We start from the raw sequence: 16,274 nt of genomic DNA on the forward strand, positions 1-16,274 counted from the left end.
CTGTGGTTTGCTTTTGTAATAGAAACTGCCATTTTAAATTGTTTTTCTAACTGTATGTGTATAACAGTTTATTTTACTTTTCTTGATTTATTTTTTTTTAATTTTAGATTTATTTTTATGTGTATGGGTGGTGTTCAGTATACATGTATGATTGTGCACCTAGTGTGTGCTGTGGCTGTGGAGGCCAGAAGAGAACAGTAGATCCTAGGAACTAGTTACAGATAGTTGTGAACCACCAAGCAGGTGCTGGGAACTAAATCTGGGTCTTCCGCAAGAGTAGCTAGAGCTTTCAAACACTGAGCCACCTGTCCATCCCTATTTACTTTTCTTAAAAGCGTTACAGCTTAATGTTGTTAATTACATTGACGTTGTTGTATAACAAAACCTATTTCATCTTAAAATGTTTTAAAGCCAGGTGTAGTAGCAGCAAACACCTGTAATCTTAGAACAAAGGGTGGTGGTCTACAGAAAGAGTTCCAGAACAGCCAGGGCTACACAAGGACACCCCACACCCAATGTATTTTATAAAAATATTTATTTTTGTGTATATGTGTAAATATGTGAAGGTTTTTATGTGCCTCAGCACAAATATGAGGTCACAGGACAGACAGAAGCTGGCTTTTACATGGGTTCCAGCTGTCCAGAGTCAGTCACCAGGCTTCCACTGTGAGCGCCACTCCCCCACCCCCCTGTATTATTTCCTTGGTCCTGTTTTCATCTTTTAAACGAAAACAGGGTTATTAAGTGAGTTGCCAGTACCACTCTGTCCAATCCTCAGCACCACTTTTGACCTTAGGTGCCTCATGTCAGTAGAACCATAGAGAATGCGTGTGTAGTGGTGGGGTCACATAGTCCCGTGTTCTTAGACTTTGTCCTTGTTATACTGAGGGTGGGTCGGAATTATGTTTTCATTGTATGTCACTACTATGTTTTGCACTGTTTTTCTACTGATGGACAGTACCACTTTTTGACTGGCAAATAATTGTTATGAATATGGGTAAACAACTTTTTATATGCTGGCTTTTTATTTTTAGGTGGGCACTCTGGTTTTTTAAAAATGATAAAAGCAAAACTTGGCAAGCAAACCTTCGATTGATCTCTAAGTTTGATACTGTTGAAGACTTTTGGGCGTAAGTAACTTTAAGATATTTATACTTTTAAAATTTGTATAATTTTTTCTCTTCACAAATGTTTGAATTGATGGCTATGCTTTACTTTGCATTGCATAGTATATACAAAAGCCCTATATTTTGATCTCAAGTGCCCTCACAAACAGCAAAAAGAAAAGTTCATTATACTCGGCCTTTAGGTTTGATTAGTCTATCCTCTTCTTCCTGTGAGAATCCTCTTTTATCGTCCTGGGAGTTTTGACAACTTCTTTGGCACTCCTTCCCCAGTGTGGTCACCTGGATATATTTGTGACATACTGAGTACTGGAGAGCCTTACTAGACATTCCCATTTCTGCAAAGTTTTTAGTACAGTGTTTGTAATTCTCTTGCTCAGGATATCAAAAGCTAAAGTGATTAAAATTCAGAAGAATGTCAAGAAGATGGGGTCTGTGATGTTAGTTCATTAATTTTATTGCAATTTGTAAAACAGTAATTGAATTTTTTTTTAGGTTTAGTTTTTAGTTTAGGAAAAAGTTGACATAGAATCATAAACTTGTCAAGAAGTGTTTGCTACACTGTCCATGCCTAAGATGCTTTGAAATCAAGTACTGTCTTAAAACAGTAGTTCTTATTTTCTGCGCATCAAATTTAGGGGCCCTAAACATGATAGGCAAGGGATATACTATTGAACTCCTCCAAAGTTAATTTGTCATGGCTTTCTTGGAGAACATGTAAGTAAACACTGTTTGAGACAATGAAAGACAAAAAGTTGGGAGAACTTTGAATTTTTCACAGTTATCTAGTCTATGTTAGGCTCACACTGCCTGAATTGATTGATTCTTAGCATGTTCCGTAACTCTGAGTCTGTTTGCTCGCACAGAAGAATGAGTTGTAGTCATAAATTCATTCAAGGCACAGTCAGCCCTCAATGTATTTCCAGTGCTTGGCCTGCAATAGATATTTGTTATACATTGCATCATTGAAAAAGGCAAAGCAGAATTCACTAGTTTTATTTATTGTTGAATTCACTTTTTTCCTAAGAACATTCTAGTATTTTTTATGATAGAAGTATATTTAAGCTCTACTAATTAATTGAGGTAGTTGTCCAGTTAAATTGGAGTTCTTGAAAGGGTCAAGTAGTTTTTGTACTCTTAATTGTGTTTATTCCAAGACTCTTGGCTAACTCTGAAGCCTCCTTGACAGAAAAAGCAGCTTTCCAGTTTCTTACTGAGGAAAAAGAAGGTCTTGGGTCCCACCTTCCCTCATATGTGCACTTGGTCTGGGTTGTCCAATTTTTACCAGTTTATATAACTGTTTCTAGCAGAACACAGCCCTACACTTCACTTAGTATAAGCCAACTCATTGCGACTGTAACTGAGAATTGAAAGAATCCTCTGCCTTTCTGTATAGATCAGGCCACTTCATTTCTATTCCTTTCTAGCAGATTTTACATAAACAATCCCTTACAAAGTCCTTTTTGCTTTACTCTAGCTTGTATAATCTTAAGGGCTTTGTTGTTGTTTTGTTTTTGTTTTTGTTCTGAGACAGGGTTTCACTGTGTAGCCTTGACTGTCCTTGATTCGCTTTGTAGACCATGCTGGCCCCAAACTCAGATCTGCCTGCCTCTGCCTCCCACGGGCCTGAATTATAGGAGTGTGCCACCATACCCAGCTTTTAAGCTTAAGGCTCTTAAGGTTGTAGTTTAAATGGGAACAGTGAACCATTAGATACCTTATGTTATCTTTTTCAAGCTGAATTAATACTGTGTAGTGTGATTAAAAAGATGTAGAAGTCTTACTAAAATTGTCTGAAATATTCCTAGACAAAATTAAAGTCAGCACAGGGGACTGACTATATCTCATATAATGTCATTCAAGGCTTGTAGGCATTTAACTAAGGTAATCTCGGGCACATATTGTTATCAGTGTTTAATTCAGTTTTATTCTATGAGACTACAAGAAACAAGTGATGTAGTTGTCTGCCTTCAGGCAGTAGATACCAAATATCTCAAATGCCATTTGAAAGTTTTAAGTATTTGAGAAGTTCCTCAGAAATACAGATTCAACTGTGGTATATGGCTGTGATCCTGATATGTGCCTGAGTTCCACACACTTTGGTGCTGACTGGAAGGGAACTAATTTTGGAGTTGGAGAACCATTGTTGTATTTACACTAGACACTTGTGGAGGTGATAATGTTGACTGACTGAGCCTGTGGTTCTGATGCTTTACTTTTCTTAAATGCACGTGTATGCACTGAGTTAACAAATATATTGAAATATTTTTGTTAGACTAAAGTCATTTGAGAGAGTTCTTTGTAGTAATTTACATTATAAATTTCCGTGAATGTAAGTAATCACTATTTAGACCTGTTCTGTCCATTTCAGAAATTAACAAGAGTCAAAAAGAAAAACAAATAGACATACTTTTATGTTTTTTTGTGTTTCCAAGTGTGTGTGTGTGTGTGTGTGTGTGTGTGTGTGTGTGTGTGTGTATCTGTGTAAGCACCCAAAACCCTGCATTACATATTATGTTTTTAATTATTATTTTCTTTTACCTAGTCTATACAACCATATCCAGTTGTCTAGTAATTTAATGCCTGGCTGTGACTACTCACTTTTTAAGGTATGCCTAATCAATGATTGTTTATATTTATTACAGGACCAGAGCATTCAGGTATTTGTAAAAACTGTCCACAGATTCAGGCAGTTGGCTTGAGTACAGAGCTCTGTGGTGTGACTTAGTTATTCATGGGCAGGCACATCCTGGGATTGACGTGAGCCTTGCTAATCCTGGGCAGCCCTTCCTGGTTATACCTGAACAGACTGACTTCATCAGCTAATTTTAAACCCATGAGATATTTATAAACAGACCTTTGTCAGGTGCTAGGATAAGACATTAATTAGCTCATATTACATAATTTTTAATGTGACTTCTAAAAGGCTTCTGCTTCTTAGGAATTTTAAGAACCTTCAGATGACATGAAACCTTAAGGTTTGATAATAAAGAGATGAAGTGATAATCTAGTCGCATGCCTCTGGCATATAGTTCTTGTGTGCTTTTTAAAAGCGGTACCAACAGCAGGGATATAGGTAATAAAAGAAAAGTTGTCAGTGTTGTTGCTTGCTGATTCTAGTATTGTCTCAGGCGAAGTAACAACATTATCCAATGTGTGTTCTTATCCTGTAGGATGGTATTGAGCCTATGTGGGAAGATGAGAAAAACAAACGGGGAGGACGATGGCTAATTACACTGAACAAACAGCAGAGACGGAGTGACCTCGATCGCTTTTGGCTAGAGACAGTAAGGCTTTAAGATTATATACCAGCTTTAGGGTGTATTTTCTTTGGCTTACTTAGGATACCTGTTCTAGAAAAGTCTGTGTGCCACATGACATCATATACACTAAAATCAAAACAGAATAAAAATTATTATGGTCCTTACGCAAGGATGACATGCAAATTCTTGAAGCATTTTTGGCTTGTTTGGATGTAGGTAGAAAGCATTATGTTAAGCAAAATGACCCAGACTTGGGAAGAAAAATATGACATGCTTTGTCTCATATTTTGGTTTAAAATACATCTTTCTGTATATTTGTTTGCATAATGTGTATTTGTAGGTCATGATACTGACATGATGAAGTGGGAAATAGGGCAGTGAGTACGTGTAATAGGAAAGCAGAGGGATGGACCCAGTGGGCTAAGACAGAGGGAAGTACTGAGAAGCTGGGGACCAGATACAGGGAAGGGGATGCTTACATAAGTGCAAAGATGCCTACTTTAGAGAAGGGGAGTGTGTCTAGGTGTGACCTTTCCTGCCCTTGTTCTCTAAGACAGGTTGCACAACACAGCTGGGCTGATATTGTAGCTCAGGATCCTGCTGCTTCCAAACTTTTGATTCCTGGGATTATGGGCATTGACTGTTTGGCAAATAATTTTTCATCTATCATGTGACAAGCCAGGCATGATGGCACATTCCATTAATCCCAGCACTCAGGAGCCAGAGGCAGGTGAATCTCTGAGTGTGAGGCCATCTGGGTCTATAAGAGCGGGTCCCAGGGCAGTTTCAAGATAGAAACCCTGTCTTGAAAAACAAAACCAAAAAAGGTTGACATTAACTTCACCTTCTACAGTCAGACTTACTCTGTTATTTTGTTAATCAAAAAACAATAGGATCTCACATTTTGTGATTGGTGTAAAGTTTTACAACCTATTTATAGCATTGTTAAAATTAAAAGTCATAAAAAATTGAAATTAGTGAAGGAAGCAATAAACCTGTTGCTTAAACTAGTTTATGTGTTTTGATATACTTTAGCACTTTATGAACTATACTATGTGAAATCAGGCATTTTTATGGTCAGGTTCTAGATCCTCTATTTGGGGATTAGAGTTCATAGTCAATATTTTTTTAACCACTTATATTCAGTACCTGATTTGTAGAGAGCATTTACTAAGTGAATAAGCACTCAGATGGATCAGTAGCATTTTAAAGCAAAGATTTAATTATGTTTTTGGAGGGGAGAGTATGAATAAATACCATTTTAGAATCCCATAGAACAGTGGTTCTCAACTTTCCTAATGCTGTGACCCTTTGATATAGTTCCTTATGCTGTGGTGACCCAACTATAAAATTGTTTTTGTCGTTCAATCCACAAAGTGGTCACAACCCACAAGTAGAGAGCTGCTGCCATAGGAAAAAGGACATTTCAGTTTTGCAGGTTGAAAAAAGTTGTCGCACTGGATTATAGTGACAGTTGTTCAATGTATTTAATGCTACTGAACTCTACTTTGAAACTGTTAGAACATGACAATTAATGGGAACATAAATAGCTGTTTCCGTCATTTTGCTAATAATTGTTTGCCAACAAACCCAGCACCTAAGCAGATGGAAATTTGATATTAATAAGATCACTTTTATGTGTGCCTATTTGCAGAAAAAGTTAAAACAGTTGTTTTTTTTTTTTTTTAAAGCCAAAGCAAAAAAACAATATAAATGACTCCCTACCCCCCACCCCAACCCCGGACCATTTCTCTGTATCCTTGCCTGTTCTGGACTCATAGCTATCCACCTGCCTCTACCCCCCTGAGTGCTAGGATTATAGGTTGTACCACTGCATGTTAGCATAAATTAGACCTCTTAGAAGTCAATTCTTGACTTTAAAAAAAAAAACTATTTATTTATATAGTATTCTGCTCATCTGTGTGCCTGCACTCCAGAAGAGGGCACTAGATCTCTTTATAGATGATTGTGAGCCACCCTGTAGTTCCTGGGAATTGAACTTTGGAAAAGCGGCCTTTGGAAGAGCAGACAGTGCTCTTAACTTCTCAGCCATCTCTCTAGCCCCAAAAGTCAGTTCTTAAGTTGGTCCATGGCTCTGCTGATAAGAGTGCTTGCTGCCCGAGTTCCATTCCCAGAACCCCCGTGGTGCGTGCTGTCCTCTTACTTCCATTGGCTTGCCACAGCATGCATGTCCTGTCTTCATCCTCAGCAAAACAGCAACAACAAAATTCAGTTCTTAGTCATTTGCTCTGGTGTTTTTGATTCTAGATCAGGATGGCTTCAAACTTGGCAATGTTGCCTCTGCCTGACCAGTTAAGAAATCAACTCTTGATTTAAAATCAGATTTAGTTTATAATTATACACACAGAAAAGAGTCCTGTGCTTTCTTCTAGGTTGTTGAGATATTTAATATACCTTCTGTTTGTTTGTTTTAGCTGCTGTGCCTTATTGGAGAATCTTTTGATGACTACAGTGATGACGTATGTGGAGCTGTTGTTAATGTTAGAGCGAAAGGTGATAAGATAGCTATATGGACTACTGAGTGTGAAAACAGAGACGCGGTCACACACATAGGGTATGTTTGCTCTGCCTGCTTGTCTGACAGTAGTAGCTAAAGCTACAAGTGTTTCACATACAGCTTTAGAAACGTTTGAGTTTATAGACTGTTATTTTCAAGGACACTTACAAGTTTGGACCCTGTTAATAATGAATGTATTTATCTGTTCTCATTTCTGTAAAATGGTTTTGCAGCAGTGGCACATGCATTGCCTAGAGTAGTTGAATTTCCATGTAAGCAGTGTGTCTTGGTTTCTGTCCATATTTAGAGCCTATGTGTTTATAAGTTAGTCTTTGTATTGTTTTAAAATTTTTCATTCTTTACAATTCACATACACACAAGTTTGCTAGATTTCTCTTTGATTACATGTAAATTAGTAAAAAGAATTAAGTTTGATTCTGAGTGGGACTTCTGAGGGATTCATTGTTGACTTGTCATTTTTTATCTTTTAATACCAACATTTACTTGTAAGAACACCAATTTATTCAAAAAACAAATTAATGAATTTATTACAGATGTTTTGGTGTCAATATTAGATGTTTTGAAATTTCTAACACATCTTAACCTCAGTTTTTCAAGGAAATATTTTTTAATGCTTCCAGTTGGCACATTTCAACTAATTGTTGCTCATGTCTCTGTGTGACTACATTTTCAGTGGTGCCATGTATTTTAAGAAACAGTGTCAGCTAGTGGCAACTAGTAGGTTGCCTTACTTATTTAAAAACAGAATAACAAAAAACCTGTTTGAGTAAGTTAGATCCTGCTTTGGGGGGTGGGGGAGGTAAGCTCAGTGAACCTTTAATTTGGTTTTACTGTGCATTGTGACCAGTATTTTTTCCCTGAGAATTAAAGGTTTAGATTTCTAAGGTTAACAAATGAAGTTCTCTGCTCTCTTCCAGGTGTTGTTAACTGTGTTTCTATTCACTTAGCATCTATAGCCACACAACCACCTTTTTTTTCCTATAGCTTTTTGTTTTTTCTCAGCCCTTAGATATGCTTCATTCCCTGAAGATTAAAACTGTTAATGCCTTGACCCACACCCACCCACCCATCCATCCATCCATCCATCCATCCATCCTGGGGCAGGATCTCTGTGTAGCCCTGTCTTGGAACTCACCATATAGGCCAGGCTAGCCTCAGACTCACAACCTTTCTGCCTTTGCCTTCCTGGATGCTAGAAGTACAGACATGCTCCACCCATTTTGGCCTTTTAAGGAGAGATCTTAATACTGCAGATTATATAGTTCATACTTACATTCTACTCTGTTCAGTACACATCACATTTTGTTTTAAAAGTAGCCACGATTAATTTGAAAATTGGTTTCTGACATTAGTACATAAAACAGTAGAATTTAGATCTAACTTTTTAATTTCTCTATTTTTTGAGATAGTATCTAGTTGTGTAAACCAAGCAAATGCTGTGGGCCCACATGCTGATCCTGCTTTGTTGATTATTGATTTAGTAATAATCATGGTACCTTACACAAACCTGATAGGACTGTAAATGTTTGTAATATGATTTAAGTTTGGTTGTGAAAGTAAAGGCTAATTTTAGTTTTCCTAGTTATGCTGAAAGAAAAAGAACACTTTGTTTTTGTTTTGCTTGCTTGTGTGGGCATTTTTATGTGAAAACTAATACATGATGGATTTAATAAAATACAATTAAAGACTTAAAAAAAAAAAAGCAACATTAATGGTACTTGCCTCCTTTGTCTTGTAGGAGGGTATACAAGGAAAGGTTAGGACTTCCTCCGAAGATAGTGATTGGTTATCAGTCCCACGCAGACACAGCTACGAAGAGCGGCTCCACCACTAAAAATAGGTTTGTTGTTTAAGAAGACACCTTCTGAGTATTCTCACAGGAGACTGCGTCACGCAATCGAGATTGGGAGCTGAACCAAAGCCTCATCAGAGCAGAGTGGACTGCATTGAAGCTGATTCCATCTAAATGTTGCTAAGATATAAGAGAAGTCTCATTCGCCTTTGTCTTGTACTTCTGTGTTCATTCTACCCCCACCCACCCCTAATTTTTGCTAGTGTGTCCACTATCCCAATCAAAGAATTACAGTATACATCACCCCGGAACCTGCAGGTGTGTTCCTGGCCCGCTATGTAACAGCTGGTTAGAATTACCACGACACACACATTTGCCTTTCCACAGTATTTGAAAAAGAACTTACATTTCCATTACCTTAGCAGAAAAAGATCTGTTTCTGCTCCACTCCACGCAGGAGCGAGTTTTGCTGGTGTGAGAGTCTGAGTACAGCTTTCTAGCAACCTTGTGTTTCTTTTCACAGCAGTGTCCTTGCTGTCCTCTTGCTGATGGCTGCTAGACTTTAATTTATTTGCTTCCCTCCTTGATAACATTAGTGATTCTGATTTCAGTTTTTCATTTGTTTTGCTTTTGTTTTTTTCCTCATGTAACATTGGTGAAGGATCCAGGAATATGACAGAAAGGTGGAATAAACATTAAATTTGTGCATTCTTTGGTAATTTTTTTGTTTTTTTGTAACTACAAAGCTTTGCTACAAATTTATGCATTTCATTCAAATCAGTGATCTATGTCTGTGTGATCCCTAAACATAATTGTGGACTATAAAAATGTAACAGCATAATTACATTCCTAACTAGAATTAGTATGTCTGCTTTTGTATCTTTATGCTGTACTTTAACACTTTGTATTACTTAGGTTACTTTGCTTTGGTTACAATGGCTCAAGTAGAAAAGCGGTCCCATTCATATTAAGACAGTGTACAAAACTGTAAATAAAATGTGTACAGTGAATTGTCTTTTAGACAACTAGATTTGTCCTTTTATTTCTCCCATCTCTGTAGAAGGAATCTACTTCATATTGCAAGGCAGTCTCTTGTGTGTTTCTATAGTGTCTTCCCCATGCACAGCCTAAGTTTGGAGCACTAGTTAATTATTATGTTTATTGCAATTTTTAATAAATTGAATAGGTAGTATCACATATATAATTAATTGATGTGGCTATCTTTTTATTAAAGACACATTTTTTCAGTCTTAGGTTAAATAATGTACTTTTAATATGTTAAAATTCATGAGAATTGGGATTTTGGTGTATCACCATTTGATAGGAACAGTGGCTATAAACTGATTGTTTAGTTTCAGATATTTTTACTTAAAGGCTAGAAAACTAGCATAAGGAAGTATAGGGCAACATGTGTTAGGAATGTTAGTGTTGCTATCTGAATAAAACATCAACAAGTATTAAGAGCTATCTCTATTGGTCAGTAGTTGCAGTGTGGTTCTCTGTAAACTTGAAACCTTCATCTACTCTTTCCTTGTATCATTTTAAAGCAAACTTGAAGATATTTTGTCTGCAGTACATAATTGTATAGTTTAGATCTTGTGAAAAGAGGTGTGACTGTATAGACCAAAGGGTAGCAGAACAGAAATCACTAGCTGAGAGAAAAGTGTTATCTTTAAGTGGTTATTATGAATTCATCCTTTTTACACCGATAAACTTGATAAAATAAATATGGAATCAGTAGCATTGCTTTTATTACAGACTTTGAAAATACCTCACAGATTGCCAACTGACTGTTCTTACTGTCCTAAACAGTCCCTGCTCAGGGTTCTGGAAGTAGCGATGCTTATGATCTCAGCATTCTGTACCTAATGTCTACTGTCTACCTGTGGACTCTTTAGGGATGTTCCATCTTTTGACATTGTTACAGACGAGTTCTGTGTTGGGCTGTACTCATCTTGTTGGACACCTGAAGCTTGGTGCAATGGGTAGTCATAACAGTGGCGAGTGATGAAACTTCTTTAACGTGTGAGATTATAGTCGTTGTCCCTGTTAGAGGTGAATGCCCATGTTCCTTCAGTTCTAGAGTGTAGTGCTGTTAGAAGAAGTATAAACTTCTAGAAGTGGAAAAAGAATCACGAAATACAGCGCTACAGTTAAAAACTTTGAATAGGAGGTATTTTGTAATAGAAAATTGAAATAAATTGTAATGAGTAACTGTAGTGGATAAATGAACAATTTCACAGCAGGATTCAGTGTATACTATATGGGAAATAAATAAATAACACTTACATAATATTAACTTAGGCGGTGTTCCAGTCATGTCACATGTACATTGGCCTGCATAATATATGTAGGTATTTCTTTTTATAGATGAAGAAACAAATATTAAGATGTAAATAACTATAGCTTTTGTCAGATACAAAGTATGAATTTGAGTCCTAGAATTTACTTCTAATCACCCATAGTCACATACTTTCTGAATAGGAAAGACTTGTATAGTAGGCTGTATGTAGTAAATTACTTCTGGTTAAACTCAGCTAGTAAGCTAAATACAGGGTTAAAGTGTAATTGACTGTTTCCATTGGTGCTTTAAATCATCTAAGATATATGGCAAAGTGTTCAAATTGATAGGAATAGATGTTTTTGGATGCTGAGATTGCATTTAAAAGTTGAAATTCAGTAAATGGGTTGGTGTGGGTGCTGAGACTAAATGATCACAAGTTTTAGGCCAACCTGGGTCATACAGACCCTTACCAAAAAGACAAGGGCTGAGAATGTGCCTGGTAGTTAGCGTGCTTACCAAGCAGCTGCTAGGTCCTGTGTGTGGTTGCCAGCACTGTAGGAAAGACGACGAGGTGGAGCGTTGGGTCTGTGCGGTGCAGCTCAGGTGTCTCGCCGACTCTGGAGTATTAAGTAGTGCGAGGAATAGGGCAATTGGGGGCTCTCATATGGCGGTAATCCTCTCTACAAAGTCAAAAGTGGAGGCCAGATAACTATAACACGGGCCAGTCTGGTCTACAGAGCTGGTTTTAGGATGGCTACGGCTACACAAAGAAACGCTGTCTTAAAATACTGAGTCCAAATGATTCTCACTGTGGGAGGATCTCTGCAAGCCAGTACATGCAAATGCAGCTCGAAACACCTCCCTCCAGGTCTGGATTACTAATCTTCAGCTCTGGTTGTGCCAGTCAGAGAGTGGCTTTTATTTTTATTTTAAATGTGTATGCATGTGCACCACTGTGTGTGTGGTACCTGAGGTGGTCATCAGAGGACATCTCATTCCCTGAAACTAGAGTTCACACAATTGTGAATCGCCACGTGAGTGCTAGGGACCAATCAGATCTTCTGAGAGAAGAGGCACCTCTCTGTCCCCACAGCTCTTGTTTATTTGGCAATACTTTAAATTTTTGTTTGCTTAGGCTTGGGTTGTTTTGTTTTGTTTTCCTACGACACGGTTTATCCATGTAGCCCTACCTGTCTTAGAACTTACCTGTAGACCAGGTGGCCATCTGCCTCTGCCTCATGCGTGGTGGGCTTAAAGGTGTGTGCTATCACTGCCTGGCAGCGCGCTGATTCTTTTTTTTTTTTTTTTTTTTTAATTCTTGGAGCTGCGTGCTCTTGGTGCACACTTTGAATCTCAGCACTAGGGAGGCAGAGGCAGGCAGATCTCTCAGTTTGCAGCCAGCCTAGTCTACAGAGTGATTTTTTTTCAGGACAGACAGGGCTACACAGTGAAACCCTGTCCTGAAAGTAGTTCTAATGAATCTGCTTTCTGAGGTGTTGCCAGGTGGCTTACATAGCAACCCCTTGGGATCCAGGTACTGCTTCCGTAGCAGTGATCGGAAGGATCATGTTCTGTGTCTGGTGGTGTCTGACACAAGAGCTGCTAGCCATGTCGTTATTCTGCCAGTCCCTTACTCAACAGCCACATCTCAAGGGCTTGCTATTTGTGGGTAGCAGCAGTCCTGGACACTGTTGCTATGCTGTTTCTCAAGTGGGTTTTTACTGTTTTGAATGGCACTAAGTTTTACTCTTAGACAAGCAGCTGAGGCGCAGTCATTTCAGAGCATCTTGAATTAGGATTTCTGTTCTTTTGTTGAGCCTGATAGTGAGATGCACCTAAGGGTTGCCACTGTCTGCAGAGAGACAAAAGAGCATAAAACAGTTTTGCAGAACAAAGAGTTACAACAAAAAGTGCGTTTGGTTTTATGACTCCATTTAGTATATGTGTATATACTACAAAGTTACTAAATGTGATGTGTTCAGTGATGAGGTTTTCTATGACAGTCTTCACCTCTTCCTTCCTTCCCTTCCTTTCCCTTCTCAGTCACCAGCTACACTTTGAGAAAATGCCATAAAAGGTATCCACGTGATGACGGGACTCTGGAATGTTACAAGGAAGTTTGTGATTGTTAACCCGTCTCAATGTTCTGTTGCTGTGAAAAGATTCCACGACCACAGCAACTCTTACTAAAGTGGCCTTGCTTCAGTTTCAGAAGTTTAGTTCCTTCTTATGGCAGGGAGCATGGCTGCAGGAAGGCAGCAGGAGGAGACACTGGAAATGGTTTGGGCTTTTGAAGGCCAAAGACCACCTCAGTGACACACATCACCCATCAAGGACACACCTCTTAATCCCTGTCAAGTATTTAAGTAAATGAGCCTGTGGGGGCCATTTCTATTCAAACCATCATAGCCTTCATTGTCAGTTTATACTTTAACTCACAATCGCCCTTTAACAGATGCCAAATTCATGGTTAGATAGTAAGGTAGCCTGACAAGGACTGCTGAAGTGTCAATCAGCTAAATAGATGCCAGCCAGAAGCGGTAGAAAGTGCATACTTGTAATCCCGCAACTGAGGTTCCCCTTGTGGTGGCCAAACAGTCTAGCTGAAACAGAGACCTGTTGTCCAAAAATAAGACAGGACAATCCAAAGTTGAAGCTCCAGATTCTAAAGGGTTGTGAGAAAGAACCTATTCCTGGGAGCTGACCTGACCTCCACACTTAAGCCTGCACTGAGTACAAATACAAAGTAACTTTTAGAGGGAATATCTTATAATGAGACTCCGAGGCTACAGTAAAGGATTTGTCTGAGTTGGTTGTGTGGGAAAATGGCGGATCCACTCCTCCCGTCCCTGCCTTACGTTGACTTGCAGGGCTGGCCAGGTGACACATCACTTAAGGGTACACTGACTCTTGAAACTGACCGAGGTTCTGTTCTGCGCATGCAACTCACAACTCCAGTCCCAAGGGATCCCATGTCTTCTGGCCTCTGCAGCCACGGGCATGCACTCAGTGCATGTACATACATTATAATTTTTTTTTTTTGAGACAGGGTTTCTCTGTGTAGCCTTGACTGTCCTGGACTCTTTGTAGACCAGGTTGGCCTCAGATCCACCTGGCCCAAAAGAATAAAAATATTTTTAAAAATTTAAGCATTCTTGTTTCATTTATTTGAGAACAGGCATAGTTTCTATTTTTGCTTATCTGATGATAATCTTTAACTGTCACTACTTAACTTTGGTCGTTGCATTGTCTAGGCTTGGCCAGTGTGAGAGCCTTCAAGCTGGCTGGCTTCTGTTTTGGCATGTTTGAGATTATTCTTTGAGTGGATCACCTCTAACTTATCTTGTGCTTTGCCTACTTGAGCCCAGAAATTAATCCTTTCTCCATAGAGCTCTGGCTCCTTGAGTGTGTAGGAGTACAGGAGGTGGGCCATTGGTGTGCTTAAGCTACCAAGTGTCACTGCTTGTGAAATTTCTCCACAGATGCAGCTAGACTGAGATGTGTATTTGTTTATTCCCATATACACTATTCCTATAAGTCTTCATACAGAGGTCAGCACCTGCCCCATCTTCAAGTTAGTCATGCTATTACTGCAAAGTGTCATGTGATTCATTTGTACCTTGCATTAGGGTCCATGACCCCATCAGTTGTCCCCTTTTCTCTTATTTTCATTGTCTCCCTCCTTTTTTGATACTCTTTTATGCTTTCATTTCTCTGATCACGTTTTATGTGACCAAAGAATTATTTCCTCACTCATTCCCTCACCCCTTTATTTTTTCTTGAGATGAGTATCAGTTGCTAACGGACTAGCTTGATGAAAATAGCCATTTCCTTTTTTGATTAGAAGTTTTCTGGAGGAGTGTTGATCTGTTGGCTAGTTTTGGCTGCGTTTTCGTTTGATTGCCAATAGTATCTCTGCACTTATTTAAGAAGGTCTTCCTTTGACTTGCAGTCCATCGTACTTTCCCAGCACTTGCTGGCCTTGCTGGTCCCTGTGTACAGCTTGGCTGTCCTGCCCACCTCTGTCTGGTACATGCATTTCTCTGAGGTCTGTTGGTGGGCTCTCTCAGTTCATTGTCTCTGCAGTTTGAGATATTCCCAGTTCCTTAGGCCATTCCCAGAACATGCTGGTTCCACTCACGAACTGTTGCCTTTATGTGGAGCAAAGGTGGTACACAGTCTATGAGAACCTCACAGAATTGCTGTCTTCTTCTGAGCTAGTGGTCTGCAGTGAGAGGCCCTCCTGAAATACTGGACCCGGCCACAGCTCATGCTCAGCCACTGTCACGGTTGACAGCAGGTGATGCACACTTCTGTGTGGGCAGGCTTTGGTTTCTTTTTGAGTGTGTTTAGTGTTTCAAAATCCACCTTAACTGCAAAACACCCACCTGTGTGGGAAAGAGTAGGCTTGGTGTAGGTTGTTTTTTCTCCAACCTCAGGCTAATATGCTTTGAGCAGGTTTAAGGTAGAGCCAGGTGAAATATGGTGCTGAGTCAGCTTAGGCATAGTGCATTCTGGAGACTACTGTAACAGGCTACAGTGGATCACGATAGGTCCTGCACCTGTTTGTGTTTGGGTTAATGCTTTTTTTCTAGGTCTCATTAAGAAAGGTGGCAGGTCCTCCTCCCAAATGTTATTTTTATCCTCTTTCTAGAGGAGAAAAGCAAATAGTGATTTGCACAGCTTTCTCACCAGAGGCTCTTCTCTTGTTTCATTATGGCCGGAGGAAGGAAGGTGGTCACTTCATACTGCGTGTGCAGAATGTACCTTTGGAAGTCAGAGCTTTCTTTCGGAGCTCTAGGTTCTAAACTCTAAGGCCCTCTGTCTGTCACTGAAGACAGTTTGCCTTTGGTGCTCTGTACACAGAGCCTCTTGCTATGCCATCACCCAGCCTTTTATGTTTTTTTGTTTTAAAGACAGAATTTCCTTATGTAGCCCTAACTGCCCTTGAACTCGCTGTGGAGATCAGGTTGGCCTCGCTCACAGAGATCCCTCTGCCTCCCAGCACTGGGGTTAAATGAATGTGCCACCATGCAAAACAGTTTTTATATACTTGATTTCTACTTCACTTTTTCTGTATTTTGCTTAAAACTATGTGAGTTTGTCATTTAAAAATAATTTTTATGAGTATTTTAAATCTTCAAAAGCTTTTAATTTTTATGATTTCATATTTATTTTGGATATTTTATTTTATTTTAAGCTGTCCTGAAACTCATTATTTAGCCCAGGCTAATCCTGAACTCACAGAAATCCTCCTGCCTTTGCCTTCCTT

General features: G+C 39.0%; 1 protein-coding gene across 1 annotated transcript in view; it reads left to right on the forward strand.

The window, feature by feature from the left end:
* EIF4E (eukaryotic translation initiation factor 4E) overlaps positions 1-9,743 on the forward strand; it is a 36,599-nt gene extending 26,856 nt beyond the window's left edge. The window contains exons 3-7 of the mRNA XM_084757413.1: positions 1,035-1,130; positions 3,670-3,733; positions 4,298-4,411; positions 6,823-6,962; positions 8,665-9,743. Of these exons, the coding sequence (XP_084613539.1) occupies positions 1,035-1,130; positions 3,670-3,733; positions 4,298-4,411; positions 6,823-6,962; positions 8,665-8,779 (529 nt within the window). The 3' untranslated portion in view covers positions 8,780-9,743. The remainder of the gene's footprint in view (positions 1-1,034; positions 1,131-3,669; positions 3,734-4,297; positions 4,412-6,822; positions 6,963-8,664) is intronic.
* The last annotated feature ends 6,531 nt before the right edge of the window (positions 9,744-16,274 follow it).

The sequence above is a fragment of the Acomys minous genome (genome assembly GCF_964271855.1).
Source record: "Acomys minous genome assembly, chromosome: 14".
Lineage (NCBI taxonomy): Eukaryota > Metazoa > Chordata > Mammalia > Rodentia > Muridae > Acomys > Acomys minous.